Here is a 16,503-nt window from a genome sequence, read left to right on the forward strand (position 1 = left end):
TTTGTCACCGATTCTGTTCATTACTTTTATGGACAGAATTTCTAGGCGCAGCCGAGGTGTTGAGGGGATCCGTTTTGGTGGCCTTAGGATCGCATCTCTGCTTTTTGCGGATGTGGTCCTGTTGGCTTCATCGGAACGTGATCTGCAGCTCTCACTGGAGCAGTTCGCAGCCAAGCGGCCGGGATGAGGCTCAGTGCCTCCAAATCCGAGGCCATGGTCTTGAGCCGGAAAAGGGTAAAGTGCCTTCTCCGGGTCAGGGGGGTTGTCCTGCTTCAAGTGGAGGAATTTAAGTATCTGGGGATCTTGTTCACAAATGAGGGAAGAAGGGAGCGGAAGATCGACAGGCGGATTGGGGCAGCGTCTGCCGTGAAGCAGGCGTTGTACCGGTCCGTTGTGGTGAAGAGAGAGCTGAGCCAAAAAGCGAAGCTCTCGATTTACCGGTCGATCTACGTTCCCATCCTCATCTATGGTCATGAGCTTTGGGTCATGACTGAAAGAACGAGATCACGGGTACAAGCGGCCGAAATGGGATTCCTCCACAGGGTGGCTGGGCTCTCCCTTAGAGATAGGGTGAGAAGCTCGGTCATCCGGGAGGGACTCAGAGTAGAGCCGCTGCTCCTCCACGTCGAGAGGAGCCAGTTGAGGTGGGTCGGGCATCTGGTCAGGATGCCTCCTGAACGCCTCCCTGGTGAGGTGTTACGGGCACATCCCACTGGGAGGAGGCCTCGGGGCAGACCCAGGACACGCCGGAGGGACTATGTCTCTCGGCTGGCCTGGGAACGCCTTGGGATTCCTCCGGAGGAGCTGGAAGAAGTGGTGGGGAGAAGGAAGTCTGGGCCTCCCTTCTGAAGCTGCTGCCCCCGCGACCCGACCCCGGRTAAGCGGAAGAAAATGGATGGATGGATGGATAACTTATTCAAGGCCAAATTGCATTTTTTTTTCAAATATAAATTTAAGACAATTTTAGGGTTTCAATTTTAGTTATATGTATTTAAGACTTTTTAATGGCGCACAGACACCCTGTTTATGGAAAAAGTCTCTCACTTCTCTGGTCATCTTCATCAGTTTTACTCCTTTACTCTTTCTAGTCTTCACCCCCTTCATCTCCCTCCTGTCCTGACATGCAGCCATGTGAATCAGACTGCACACACTTGTTGCCAGGATAAATATATACAAACACAACAAATGCTCAGCGAAGCCTGAGGGGCTAAACCCAAACTAAGTTCAGCCAGGCAGAAGTAAGGAATCTGCTCCCACAGGCTACTTGAAAAAGGACAACTTTCTTTAAAATGATTAAAACACCAGTCCTGCTGTAATAAGCTGCTGCTAGATCTCAAAACTGTCCACCCCATTAACAATTTAGTACCAGGGTGAAACAATTTAGAAAGAACCACTTCACCTGTGAGACTGATCTGTGTTTTGTAATCAGAGTTTCTGCAAACTTCAAACTTTCTAGATATCTATTTTAACTTTATAACCTTATAGGATAATGTATTGTTATGATGAATGTTGAACCAGTGACAGGAGTCAGGTGGAATAGTTAATATGGATGAGCAATTATTCCATCACTTATTGTTATCAGGGGAAAGAAATATGACAAAACTATGATGTATTGTAAAAATGATTAGATTAACAGTATAGTTTGGCTTAAGTAACATTTTATTTCCTCTGTTGGTTATGTGACATACTCAGTAAATGAAATTATTGCACGCCTTCTAAAAGTAACACTGAATTACTTATTGAGGGAGGTGTCCAAGTCGTCAGTGCTCCTATCTGGCCATTTCTAAACCCAACACACCTGAATATAAATGTCTGAATTCACCCAAAAACATCCAGCCCTTGTTTGTTTGTTTTCTACCTGTAAGCAGAAATACATTTGTAGCAAAAAATAATAAATTAGATAAATTTTAAGTCCATCTCTGCCATTCTAAATAGTTGAATTTAGACATGTTGGATTTGTTTCCCTTCACGGTTAAATTCAACCAAAATAATAGCTCTGCCTTATTGAAATCTTTCATTTCCAGCACAACTTTGCAGCACATTTTTGTTACTAGTAAATGTTTGCTATTGAAGCAAATCAAACTTAAATGAGTTTTAACATTTTCTAAAAAGGACCTCAAAGAAAACCTTAAACATCCGTGTTAGGCAGTAAGACCCAATCAGTATATGATGATGCTGTTTGACTGTATGATGAATTCAAATGTTTGACTGCTCTAAAGCGGTAATTTCACAGTGGTGATGTTTAGACAGGTTTCAGCCCAAAAGTAACACCACGAGGGTTATGAAAAGGTGAGAAGTCAAAACTACAATAACTCCCCAGCCAAAGTTAGGAAAACACTGTGGTTTGGTTTGGAGAGAAAAAATGACTTCCTTAAGGCTAAACGATTCTCATCTTCCAAGTTTAAACTTAGACAAAAATCAAAACCAGAGCTAAAAGAAGCAAACACGTTTAGATTTATAAAAGCAGGTACGGGATCAACATCAACCAGCTGCTGACTAGTCCAACAAAGTTTGGGTCAATTTTCCATCTGCTTCCGATTTACAAATACTCAGCAGCTTGTGTAACTTGTGTTTGTGAATCAGTGCTTTAGCTAATGAACAGCAGGAGGAAGACATTAGTCACATTTAATCCTAAATCGTGATAAAGCAGATTACCACGGACTGACACATTTTACAAACTTATTTTTGTTACTCATACATGTTTTCAACTCAGAGGAAAGGAGAAATCAAGAGGAGAAACAGAGTAAAGCGGGAGGGAGAGTAGGAAGCGCCACAATGCCAACATTACCCCATCCCCAATGAGTAAGACTCAAACTTGTTAAGAGCTTTGGGTTTCACTTTCTTTCCTATGATGTCTTAAAAAAGTAAAAATGCTCGCTGTCAAGACTCAAATAATGTAAAAAGCAAGAAAAGAAGCTCCCCTGTGCAAGATTCAGTCAAAGTCTGAAGCACCGTGTTCCAGCTTTAAATGAAAGTAAGAGTAAACCACTGAGATACCATGAGTGCCTTATCCCTTATGTAAACCTATTAATAGGCCTGTCACTGTAACAAATTATCTGGGTGATAAATTATCCCAGACGTCATTGTGGTAAGTGGCAATATTGTTGTTTTGAGACCATTTTAAAGTAATATAATGATAATGGCATAATAATGCAAGAACACATTCTCAAAGCTCGATACTTTAAATTCTAATGAACATTTGACAACATTTTAAATATGCAAAATAAATAAAACAACAGAATCAACAAATAAAATGAATTATGAAGTCTATGTAAACAAAACTGTCCTAGCTGTGACCAAAGCACCAGATTGAAAACTTTGGTTACACAGTCTTTGGCAGAAAACAAGAGAAAAGAGAAACACAATAAATTATGCAAATGGAAATTTTATTAACTGGTTTATTGCTTATTGCGATATGCCCATGTATTTTCCCATAAACTACCCTCATTGACCATAATAACCACCCACATTGATACTCCAGTTGCTGGTTGAAGACAGACGAGTCATTACGTCAAAAGTTAAAGTTAAAACAAATCACCGTTTGGTGAGTGTGACAGAAAACGACTAAACCAGCGAGACATCTTCTGTCGTATTCCGCATCTTGTTCCTTTAAATGTTTCGCTTCCCTGTGATATGTGATACAAGACGTGCTCTGCTGTTCCACCACCTGATACAGCTTATTGACCCAATCGATACGCAGCGCCGGCTTACTTCCGCACTCAGCATCACCGAGAAACCATCACAAAGCGCATCGGCCTCGACACAAAGTTCATGTGTCAGAGATATAGGAGCTGACCTCCCCGCGGACAGGCCTGAACACGCAGGCAGCTGCTGTCAGCATGCCACAGCTTGGGGAATTAATAGAAACAGCAGTTCTCCAGGGACCCTGTTGGCCCAAAGTGACAGTCGGCTCTGGTCTGAGGTCATCTTAATGCACTCTGCCTCTTCCTCTCCGCATTAGCAATGGGAAACATGAAACCTGGACCATAGCGGACGTTGTTTAACTTTTTGGGTAGGCTTAGCTGAGGATGCTGGCACGGGCTGCTGGTAGCTGTGATATGCACACTTGTGGTGGCCGAGAATGTAGGAGTGCCCTATTAGGGCTTCGGATTTCATCTGACACAGTATGCTATTAAACCTGAAGGAGCGGCCCACCCAGGCAAACCAGATTTTATAGACCCGAGCTAAGGTTTGGAATTTTTAAATTTTTTTTACAATAATTAAAATAATTACAAGGAGACCTAAAAAGAAACACAAATCCTTGAGAAGATGTAGTTTAGAGTCAAAGCTTGACTTTCTCGTTTTAATTAGCTGCAGTTCAACACTGCTTGAAACAAAGTTTGAGATTACATTAATACACAAGATATATGGTTATTTTGTGTTTATGGGTGTCTCATTTTAAAGAAAAAATATAAAATGTGTTTTGTATAAGTCTTTTCTAACTGTTTAATACTCCCTTCGTAAGCATAAGCAATGCGGTAAAACCTGTACCGTAGGATGCTTTTAGAAGCGTCTTTACGGGCTTCATTCAGCTTGAAAGGGCGGTGAAAGTCTCTAAATTTGCTCAGCCTGTAAACACAGCGTTATTACAGAGAAAGGCCTGGTCATGCCTTTCTGTAACTTTCTGCGCAGCGCTAGTGCGCTTCTCGGCCTTCATCTATAGATCCCTTTTGTGCGTTTGGTGTCATACAAAATGAAACAGTTATTCCAAACTTTACGGGGGGCTGTTTTAGCAAAACTTATTTAATGTAGAGTAACGTTTTCTGGCATTAGGCCGTCTTGAGCTTGAAAGAAGCTCTGCTTTTTTCAACACTGTGAACAAAATGGAAGCTGAAATGAATAAGACTTATGCTTTGGCCTCAATTTGCAATTTCCTTTTAACTCATCTGGTGCGACCTTCAACTTTTATTTTTATTATTATTATTATTATTATTATTATTATTAGAATTCATCACTTGTTGTTGCTCATCCAATTGCAACTACAGGTGAGCAACATTGCACTGTTGGTAATATACTGAATGCATCCTAATAATTTGTCATCCTGCAGCAGTCACAATAAATTAATTGATGATATCTGCAAACCCAAAACACTAATATTATAGTAGGAATAGTTGATTTACTTGGGCACGCTCTGCTCCAGGAAAAAAACACCACTGAACACAATGATTATTGTGTACTGTTTGCTCAGTCGCAGTACTTAACATAATTGGTGAAGTAAATTAATGGGGAAGTTTTAATTGGAGTGTTTGTGAGGCTGTGCACTGTCTGCAGCGGTGATTATAGCAAAAAAAAAAAAAAAACTGCTGACTTATGTTTGTTATTACAACTTACATTGTAATTGCAAAAAAAAAAAAAAAAAGCATTTACTCCAATCCGTGTGGCCCATGTAACTAAACTAAAACAGTCTGATTATGAAAACTGTATATTATTTGTACATTTTGCCATGCTTCTAGGAGATAATGTGTCATGATTTGCATAACTCTGAGCAATAATATATGGCTGTGGCAGCCTTTGGAGTAGGGGATTTATAACCTGTCACTGAACCACCAGCAGCAGTAATTTGACTTCACCTATTATTTATTATAAATGATGTATTGACAGACAAATAGCTGCAGGGAGACGCTGAAAGGAGAGAAGATAAAACCATCTCCACAGACTCGCCTACGCACTAGCAACGCTAGAAAGCGTCCCAGATTAAGGCCAAGTTATATAACTTGGACTACATCAGTGCTTTTGCATTGCATGTGTCCTATTGGCCGGTTATGCACACACCAAAAACGTGTTTGGGCAACACGATTCATGTCATAAAGTAAAACTGGGATCAGTTTCAGTTTAATGAAGATACACTGTGCATATGATTGCATTACACTGATACCCAAAGAGCCCACAAGCAGGATATTTAGGCTCTGATCTGCAAACACAGAGCACTGTTAGCTCCTCTGCAGCCTCCATGTTGATGTTTATTAAACGCAGAGGTAGCAAGAGTTTGAAATATCGAATCGAGAAAGGAGCTGGAGAGGTCAACTTCTCTCACAAGAAGTGACGTTCAAAGTGGAATAGTTCGCTTAGACTGAAGAGAAAAGCCTTCATTTTCTGTAACGAACCTGTTATTAAATGTTGAAAGCCGACTTGCTAACTTTACGGTCAACATCCCCACAACCCCATCTCCTTGACTCCCCCTCTTACCTCGGTATGGTGATGCATTTCGTGTTGATATTCTGCGTGGTGATGGCTTTCTCCAACTCGTCCAGCTGCCCCGTCTTCTTCAGCTTCTTCACAAGACTTTTAACCGCTTTCTCGCACCATTTCTCCTCCTGGCCGTTCTGCTCTCCCTTCTTCCAGCCCAGAAGTCTTTTGACGATGGGGGGAGTGAAAGGCAAAATTGACATCTTTCAGAGTTCAGTCAAGTCACTCCAGTGTCGGGAAGTCCGCCGGTTTGGACCAAAACCACCTGGCCCTACAACGCTCCAAACGGCGAAGGTTTAATGCGTTGTTTAGCAARAAAAAAAAARWAAAAAAAAAAAAAAAAAAGAAAAGCAGTTTTACTTTATGAAGCGAAGCTGTAGAGCATCTCTAAGTTAAAACTCCCCGGCTGCAGCACACTCCTTCGCCCTGTATCGAGCTAAACAGCCGACTGTGCACCGGTAGTCTGTTGCGCCCTGGACTTACTGCTACTCCGCCAGAAAAAGTAGTCCGTCTGGACTCGCTCTACACTGCGCTTCTGGAACAAATACGAACTGAAAGCTCATCTAAACTACATCTGCAACTCGTGTATCAAAAATGAAAGCTGTATTGCCAACACTACCTCGTCTCTGGGAATTTAAATCTGCTGACGGCAAAGTTTTGTGAAGTTCAGAAGCCTCCGCGGGTGTTGTGGTCGCTTGACTGAAGTCTGCATCAAATGCAAATGCGGGAGCTGCTGCTGAGACTCTCCATTCAGACTTCAGACTGCACACTGCAGACCTGTGGTAGCCCAGTCTGAGCAGCAGCTGGCCAAATGGGCTGTGCTGATGTTGCACAATCCTTGCCTTTTCTTCTCATGCTGATGAACGTCCATGTGGCTGACTAAATATGCGGTCACAATCACTCACAGCTAGACTGAATCACTTATATAACACTGAGTAAGGTGTTTATTTTATTGCTCCAAAAAGCGTGGACACACAGTTCTCTTGGATGCCGGTTTTCGTTTTCGAGACAATAGGCGAAATGAGGGCCAGAAGTCTAAAACCAGAATTTAGACATTCACACTGTTGGTGTTGCATTATAATACACCCAATTAACTGTGTTTATTTTATAAACACACACCTGAGCACAGAACTTTCCAAGAATTTTTATTTCCCTGATTGTTTGTCTCCATGTGTGTGAAAAGCAGCACAGATGCAAGTTGATAGAAGTCATTGCACACAAGGCAGAAGATGACACGCTAACTTGCCTCGGCTTGTCGGGTGTACAAACAGAGACTCTTCTGCCTCGACAAGGTGCCAATTTAGTTTATAGTTCGGTTCAGCCTCTAAATTACAGAAACACACACACACACACGCTCTCATGTGCATAAGTACACCCCCTCCTCCTCCTGCTCCTCCTGCATGCACTCATGCAGACGCGGTGTCAAGAAGTCAAGTGCCAGATGTACAATAGAGCGCAGCAGTAATGGGCTCACCATGCAGAGAGAGAGAGAGTGATAGTAGTGGGACGGTGCTTTAGTTCGCCAGCCTTCAAAAAGCTAGTCTTTGCTGCAAATGTAGGAGGAATCGTATTAGCGAGCTTTTGAAAGAGATGTAAAAGACGTTGTGATAGTGCAGCTCACTCTCCGTTGGCACCTCTTTGAGGCTAATGAAACGCGGCAGACTCACAAAGGGTGCAAATGTTCGTCAGATAACCGGTTAAACCTTCCAGGTTAACCAAGAAAGCAGCACAGGTCTGCGGCTTTGGTATGCGCTTGTGTCCAGCAGTCACCCCTTCCCCACTGCACACAGAGTGTAGTTTGTGCTAAAAATATTTCAGGGCCACCAGGACAGACGCCTCTCCTTTCATCTATTTCGGTAACCTAGCAGTATTTTCACAATGAATCCCAAGGTTTATGTCCCAACATTTTACATGCAACACAGAACACATTTGTTTTCACTCGACGGCTTCTGTGCCACGAATAGTTTGAATTTATCATCAGACCCTCATCCATACAAACAGTCTAGTCTCCAGCTGTAAAACTCAGTCTCTCTGGGGTCAGTGGTGTGTCAGCAGGTTGGAGGAGAAGGACTGTGGAGCGTGCTGCCATGTGTTATACATGCTAAGGCCCCGCAGCCCTCTCGACACCTGTTTACGCCCCAGGGGGACCCGACCGGCCAGGACAGCTGGTTTGTTTTGGAGAAGTGCGGAGCGAGGCAGGGCGGATGTAGGGGTGCGGGGCTGGGGGAAGGGATTACATATGTGCTGTAGTAGGGATGGCCGGGTGGGTGGGTTGGTGTTTGGGTGGTAGGACAGAGTTTAAGGGGGATTCTAGTGGTGGGAGGGGGCAGCAGTGAGAAGAATTACAGAGCACAAAAGGCACGTCAGCAGTGCTGAATGGGCAGTGACCACGCACGATCCGGTGGATGATAATGACATTGTGCCGCCCTGAACCTCAGGGGACTCAGTGGTTGTGTGTGTGTGTGTGTCATGTCAGCTGGTGTCCCAGTGGAAAAGAAGCATTCCAAAGAACAGAATCTCTTGGTCTTTGGATGACACTGATAAGAAAGTAGACGGCTGGTGTTTGACTAAATTGTTTTAAAAAACATGAAGAAAATCAAAATTTTTCAATGTAAAGTTTACTAGAACTGTGAAAAACTATCCAGACAATAAAATCTTTAAATAACAGGCACAGCATTTGGCACTAATTTAATATTTGCAAACGTAAATAAAGATTTTAAATCGACACAAATATAATCTCTAATATGGTCCAAATGTTACACAGGTTGGAAATGCAAATTATAACCTGCATTTGTGTTAAAGCTGCTTAGCATAATGTGAATTTATCTTTTATTACAGGGTCCAACAGATTAAACAACACAACAACATTGGATAATCAATTTAACGGAACTGGTTTTAGAAAGTTTAACATATTAGTAACACTTATAAACATTTTATTGGGGGTAGGGGGAACAAATTTGATTGACAGGTTTGATGCCAGCTTGAGTACAAACCTCTAAAATTCAAGCTGTGCCAGTTCCTAACTCGTCAGATTGCTGTGGATAATTATGTGCATACTTTTGTTTATGTGTATTTTAACTCCTGCTTCTGTCACCATGTAGAAGTGTTTTCACAGAGCTGCTTAAATAACAGGACGCAGTGTTTTCTTGCTGAGACAGCCATCAATCGCTCAACAGCTCGTGAAAGCTCCTCCAGCAATGTTGGAGTACACAGTGTACTACAGGCTCAACATCATAACCATCCTTCACACTATCACACACACACACTCCTGCACATGTAGCCCCTCCTCTTTCACTTTGAGTCTGTACAGTTTTTCTTCCTTTATCTATCTTTTACATTTCTTTGCATTCCTTTCCCAAACACATTTTCCCCACATTTCTTATTGCTCCTGGTAAAGAGTTAGCGATAATCCACTTGAGCAGAGGAAACTGCTCTTGGTTCATGTCGTCAGCGACAACCCTTTTGAAACTTCAAGCCGTTGCACAACTCTTTGAGCTATGAATAACAGGAAGGCGGCAATTTTTCTTCTGAGTTAAATTGCCTGTCACCCAGCTAGATCAACAGAGGCAACCTGCACAAGTGCAAGGCACATGAATGGGAACTCTGCTAAAAATTACACACCATCCTGCACATGTTCAAAAATCCTCGTCTCTGTTTTTTAATCCTCCGCAATGCTTTTGTCCTGCTTCACGAGAGTCAAGGGGGAAACCCAGGAGGCGAGAGATGAAGCACAACACATGCAGCCGGACCTGAATCACAGCCAGCGCACAGAAAACCAGTGCATGCTTTTCCAAGAGATGTTACTGAAAGGCTTGCACAGCTAAGATTTTGAGGACATCCTGCAGTGAAGTAACTATTTTAGTCACCACACCAGCATCCAAAGCAAGACAGTTGTTAAATCTTTTTTTTTTTACAACAGCAACAAAAACCCCTTCCATATTTGCCAATGTCAACGCCAAAGGAGCTGCAGTCATTTCAAACAAGTATGGGTTGTGTTTTACAGGTGAAAGAACTCCTGTTTTATCCTCATGTCTGAACAAAAGAAGCTACGTAAGAAAACACTAAAATAACACTGTGGAGTGCAATGTGGAGTGACAGCATTATACTCTCTCTCTCTCTCTCTCTCTCTCTCTCTCTCTCTCTCTCTCTCTTTTCAGAAGGGACTGGTGTTTTCTGTTTTCTTTTGTTTTTATCAGAGTGAATGAAATTATGAGGAAATGTCTGTTCAATCTTGCAGATTTGGAAAACTGCTAGTGTGCAAAAAAAATGTCAAGTCAGGTCATAGGACAGATTTGTAAATTCAATCAAAAAGTGACTTAGAGCATTAGTTTAAGACTGCACAATTTGCAAATGAGGTTTTGGTTTTGCACTTTTAATTTTACTCCTAACAGATGCGTTAGTTTTACAGTGGAGACGTTATAGAGTTAACTATCACCTCAAAAATGCTTATCCAGAAACATTTTAAAGATAAATGTCACACTTCAAGGTGGAAAATGTAATAAATGTCTAGTCATGATGGTTCAAGTCTTTTTGGAGAGATTTTTTTATAGTCAAAGCTTTGAGACAGTAAAAACTGCAACCACAATATTACCTAAGGCATAAATATAGTACAAGTACAAACTTAACTTTTCAAGAAGATTCCAATGAATCATTGACTTTCTTTAGATAAACAGATTTAATCTTGAGAGGGGAGGAACATCTCTCACATCTCCAGACAACCATGCAGCTTTAGGACTTGCCGAAAACACATCTCCGTTGTTGCCAACTGCTGAAGAAAGTGCTCAAAAATTAAAATAAAAATTATTTTTGACTGGTCAAACTGATTGGGAAAATCAGCTAGACCAGAACTGGAAGAACAAGTATTATTAAACTGATGTAAAAGTTAGCAAAGTGTATTTTTTCCCCCTTCCAACATACAATGATGCACTACTTTAAGTGGATCTATGACATAAATCCCAGACAATATAAATCAATCAAAATTCCAGGTGTTTTTGGTGGGACAAAAAAATGAAAATTATAATACTTACTTTCATTCAATCTGAATTTGACTGTAAAACTGTAAGTAGGAGCAGCAATAACAATATTGTCAGAGATACTGGTAAGAAACTGTGATCATGAGGCTGCAGTAAAACTATTTTTATTATTCAAATTTCTATTTATTTGTTTACACAACAGCCTTTGAATTTAATCATGGTCTGTATATGTTTAGGCTGGACATTTCCAAATGTAAATGTTCATTTTCTGGCCCTGTAACAGACTCGACCTCCCATATGCACCCAGCCCCACCCGAAAATTAAAACCGGGATGAAGTGACTGTAAACAGAGAGGACAAAGCAAAAGCAGGAAACAACCTAATGAAAAAGGCAGCTCAAATTGCCTTTGTTCCCGGAGATTTCCCTTTTGAAGAAGAAGGAAAAGAAGAAGAAAAAGAAGAAGAAGTAGCTGTTATGGTCCAAAACAACAGAGCCGTGTGTTTGTTACTCATCAGCAATGTGTGACTCTGCTGATGCCACTTCTCCCTAAGACAGCATGAGCTGAAATCGTACTAAACACATGACTCATGGCTCAGGCAGGTGTTTCCTTTCCCCTTATTTGGTCAAAGTGAACTTGGTCTCTTCATCTGAAAAAAAAAAAAAAACTTTTGGTTTATCCCACCTCCAAGGTGTTGACTCACCACACAAGAAGATAATCCCAGAGATAACCTCTTGTTCCTGCTATGACTGATTAGGAAAACCCCAGGTTTGTCTGACAGCCCACTCTGATCCACCTCTGAGTCACTAGTCACTAGTCACTGTAAGTGACGGCTGTTCAAGCCCTGAGAGAGTAGAGTTCCCTGTTGAAGGCATGACAGTCAGCATCATCTGAGGACTCTTGCACCAAGACTATCGTTTTGGTTTCTGACATGCAGTTATTATTAATGGAGAAGAGCACAATAGATTGAAGAAATAAATAAAAGAAAACATGTTATGTGATCTTCTTAGAAAACAATACAATTCTACCTTTACACTGATGGCACTGATTTTAAATTTGAATGAATGATTCATACTAGAGGGGCTGAACAATGGAGCAGCAAGAAGGTCCTTGTGTTTTCTGCATGGAGTTTGCATGGTACTCCAGGTTTGTCACACAGTAAAAAAAACATGACTATTAGGTCAAGTGGCCTCTCTAAAGTGCAAGTGTGTGTGTGCATGGTTGTTTGTCCTGTGTGTGTCTGTGATAGACTGCCAAACTGTCCAGGGTGTATCTCACCTCTTGCCCAATGACTGCTGGAAATAAGCACCACCTTCTCGCAACCCTGCATTGTCCATAGACAATGGATGGATGGATAGAACTGAGTAGGTGGTGGAGACATTGGAGTCTTAGGGGACTGAAGACAGCTTCGCAAAGAAATACTTGCCTTTTATCTTCGTGTCCAACTGTAGGTGATTTGCCACACCGCTGCACACCTCAGATAAATCAAACAGTACCGAGAGAACATTTGATTGTACCCAGGTTAATGCAGTTGAAGGTCAAAACCAACTACATTTGTTTGCTTGCTTGCTGCCAGCCTAACACATTTGTGCGGTATTATGCAATATTTCCTCAGGCTCAAGAGTTTAAGACAGGAGGGAATCCATTGCTGTGGCTGAGCTTCCCAAAATCAACCACGCAATGCAACAAGACTTTCCGATGTCAATTTTTGGAGCCTCCTACAATGTGGACAAGACCCCAGTTGACTGGGAAAAATCCACTAGCGCTCTCTGGCATTGGATGATCACTTTGCTCCCTCCTTTTCTCCAGGCAGTGCCATTGTAGGAACCACCAAGAACAATTAGCAGAGGGAAGCATGAAATGCTCTAAAGCTTCCTGGTAGTCGGCTACGTTTACATTGGACTTCATTGTAAAGCCCAATGTAAACAGACTTTACATTGGACTACAGTGTAAAGTCGGTCTTAGTTGACACTGTTGACTAAGATGAGGAAAGGATACGACTCCTCAAATAATCAGTGACTGTAGAAACACTGGACCTCAGTCAGCTAGGGTTCTGTGCCTCTCCAGTCTTCTTCCCGTCTCACACACCCACAACTTGTAACAAAGCCCACAGAGATGTTGATTTAAGGAAACAAAAAAAACAACCTAGGATGATTTATTAAAATAAAGAAATAAACTGCTTAGAGTTATGAGCTGTGTCATCAGTAAAATCAGTGTGTCAGTGTATCAAATAGAATAAGGGACTAGAGGCCTCTCTCCATCTCGCTCTTTTGGGAGGATCTTGGGAAGATTGACCAGTTGCTCAAAGTCTGGTTCACTGCCACCACCATGCAGCAAAACTGGCATCGACAAACATGTAGAGCTGTCAGAATTTTGGACTTTCATTTCCAAATGCAAAATTTATTTTTGTCTGACAAAATCACTGGTGACTCACAGCCCAGTCCTTTTTCTCATTGGCAAGACGCTCCTTTTAAACAAAACACACATCGACTGCACCCTCTAGAGTTAATATTACTGTATTACAACTTTTGCAAAGTTACATTTAAAACCAGTTAAAAAAAATGTTTTCCATTTGTGCATTTTGTTGTTTTGATTTGTGGTGACTCAGTTTGTTCTCACATGTTTTGTTGAACCTGTATTAAAAAAAAAAACAAAAAGAGTTTGGCAGAAATAAAATGTTATCTATAAGTAGGTGATTACTAAACATAAACTAGATGAAAATATGCTATATAGTAGATCAACTGAAGAATAATTCAGCTTTCCGATGTTTTCAATGCAACCTTCATGGATGTGTTTTGTTTGTGTTTAATGAAGGAGTATAACAGCCTTTAAAGACAAGATTACATTTGACAACAGAAGCTTTAACAATGTACTGTTATCTGTCCTACTAACTAAACTAATCATCACTTGATGGTTTTCTGAAGATCTTCCAGTAAAGAATGGCTGTACATTTACAGTATTCATCCAACTTGTTTATCAGTTTCTCAATATTATAAAGTATTGCTGATGTTCCATAGAAAAGTTTTCAATTTTTTTAAGGAATTGTGCCGACATGTTGTGTAGTGTGAGCTTAAAACTTAAAGAACTTGAACCATGGTGTTAGGTGATATATTAGTCCTAAATCTACCGCAGATAAAAATGTTTTAAAGTAACGTCTTACAATTATGTTGCTCATCACGAAAAAACAACAACAAACATAGCTCATAAAAATTGTCTGGCCTTGACCAAAAATCTACTGAAGCCCCTTCCAGTCCCTCAGTCTTTGTCAGAGACCTGCATTAAGATCTCTCACAATGATCACAAAGACCTCTGGGCTTTTGGAAAAGACATAAAAAATGTAAAGCAGAACAGAGTAGGAGCTGCGCTCATTATGGCATTAAAATATTTAAGTTCTTTTTCTCTGTAATGAGGGAAATAAACCACAACAAATCCCCATGATCTTCTGGGTTACCAGTCGTTCCCTTAATCATATCTGAAATCTCCTTATGATCCCATCTGCCAGACCTCAAGGTTTTCGAAATAATACCGTTGAGAAGTAGAAAATCTGGGTATTTTAATGGTAATTGCACAATTCATCATCTGCAACACTAACAACAGTGAGTCATTTGCATTTCTGAGACAACAAATCCACTAAAACGGCATTGAAGACTGTGCGTTGGTCACAGACCATTGCCCTTCTTGTGGTAGATGCAATTTCTCATTGTTCCAAAGCTGATTCACATTCACCCTTTGACATATAATGTCCCTGGGCTACCACAGAGGGAAAGTAGTATCCCGTTTCACAGAAAACTAAATCCTGTGCTATACCTCACCACATTCTCTAAACTTCAAACCGTTTTGGTTTCTCACGATCATTTGTTTTGAACCGTCTGACATAGTCTTGCAGCATTGCACACTTTTCTCTGCCTGGATTGTACTTTTAAAATTTTTTTAGAAAGCAAATACTTTGACAAAGACATAGCTATTTCTCTTGCAGCAAGCGAGTGTGACAGATTCAGATGAGCGAACTTTAAGAGTTGGATACAGCGAGGTCAACTTGGGGACAGAAACAAGACACTTTGATTACCGTGGCTGTGACATACTTTCAGGCATCTGAAGGAGAGGAGCGGTGAGCCTAAGTACCCACCTGGGGATTACAGAACAAGCTTCAGGTGTGACTGGTCCCAGGCGACGACCCCACCCATGCAGGAGAGCTTCTGCACAGAGAAGGGCGAGGCACAGACAAGACAGAATACAAAGCAAACTACCCACTCTTCCGGATTATGACACCACAATGACCAATTTTTATTCTTTTTTTTATTTGTAATTAGAAGGCATCAGATTGTTATTCGAACCGTATATTTCAAGGAGTCCATGATGCCAAGCTCTCTAACAAGATACTGAGGGTCTTTTGAAGAAAAACATATTCGCACTATAATGGATTATTTTTTTATCGCTACATTTTCCCACCACACTAAATACATTTCTTTTAACAAGTGAGATTTTGCTACTGCAGTGAAATTTTTATTTTAAAAATACATTTTCACTTAAAATACGTTTAGGAGAGGTATTTGATTTTTGATATATGTGTCCACATTGTATGCACTACAATAAATAAATTGGCAGTGTAAAGCATGTAAAATGATTTTGTATACAAGTATTTTTTGTCTCTGTAAGCCTTTAAGCTGTTTTAATGACAACAGATTCATTTAAGTTGGACACTTTTGGTTAACGGGATGTCGTCTTAAGCTTTTTATCTGGAAAGCTTTGTCATGTAGCTCATCACTTCTCAACACTTCTCAAACTCCCTCACCAGACCTGAATAAATAAAATCCCACCCTATGCCACAAGAGGGCAGCAAAAACTACGGAATTGACAGGAAAGAAAATTGACACTCCAGTGACAAGAAATCCTTTATAATTTTATTTTCCTTAAAGACAGAAGCTGGAAAAATCAATTATCTTAGTTTATAAAGTCATAACTCATACAAGTCTTTCTGAATTTATCAAATGTGACGGTGGAGTTTCTGCGTAAGCGCATATTTTTCTGCAAAGTATAATTTTTGTATGTGTCCTTGTTGGTTTGTATTATCATGTTACCGATCTCCACTGAATAATGTGTTTCTACAGAAGAAAGAAGGGTAAAGCAGCAGCAGAGGGCCTGAATGTATGTCCCTCCCATCCTTTGGAGCCAGACAGTCTGCCTGCTGGTCTGTCCATCTATCCGTCCATGTCTCTCTATTCAATAATGTAAAGCAGAAGGAAAAGTTAGATGCTTTATTTGAGCCACAATGCAATTTCCAATGTTCAGATTACTGTGGGTGTGTTAACCTAACAGCTTCTTGTGTCTGAATCCCTGTTATTTCTG

The 16,503-nt window shown here is 40.9% G+C and overlaps 1 protein-coding gene across 1 annotated transcript in view; it reads right to left on the reverse strand.

Moving 5' to 3' along the window:
- The window catches only part of smad3a (SMAD family member 3a), a 31,059-nt gene extending 24,042 nt beyond the window's left edge, over window positions 1-7,017 (reverse strand). The window contains exon 1 of the mRNA XM_008404627.2: window positions 6,187-7,017. Coding sequence (XP_008402849.1) covers window positions 6,187-6,389 — 203 coding nt within the window. The 5' untranslated portion in view covers window positions 6,390-7,017. The remainder of the gene's footprint in view (window positions 1-6,186) is intronic.
- Window positions 7,018-16,503: the final 9,486 nt, after the last annotated feature.

The sequence above is a fragment of the Poecilia reticulata genome, linkage group LG3 (assembly GCF_000633615.1).
Source record: "Poecilia reticulata strain Guanapo linkage group LG3, Guppy_female_1.0+MT, whole genome shotgun sequence".
Taxonomy (NCBI): Eukaryota; Metazoa; Chordata; class Actinopteri; order Cyprinodontiformes; family Poeciliidae; genus Poecilia; species Poecilia reticulata.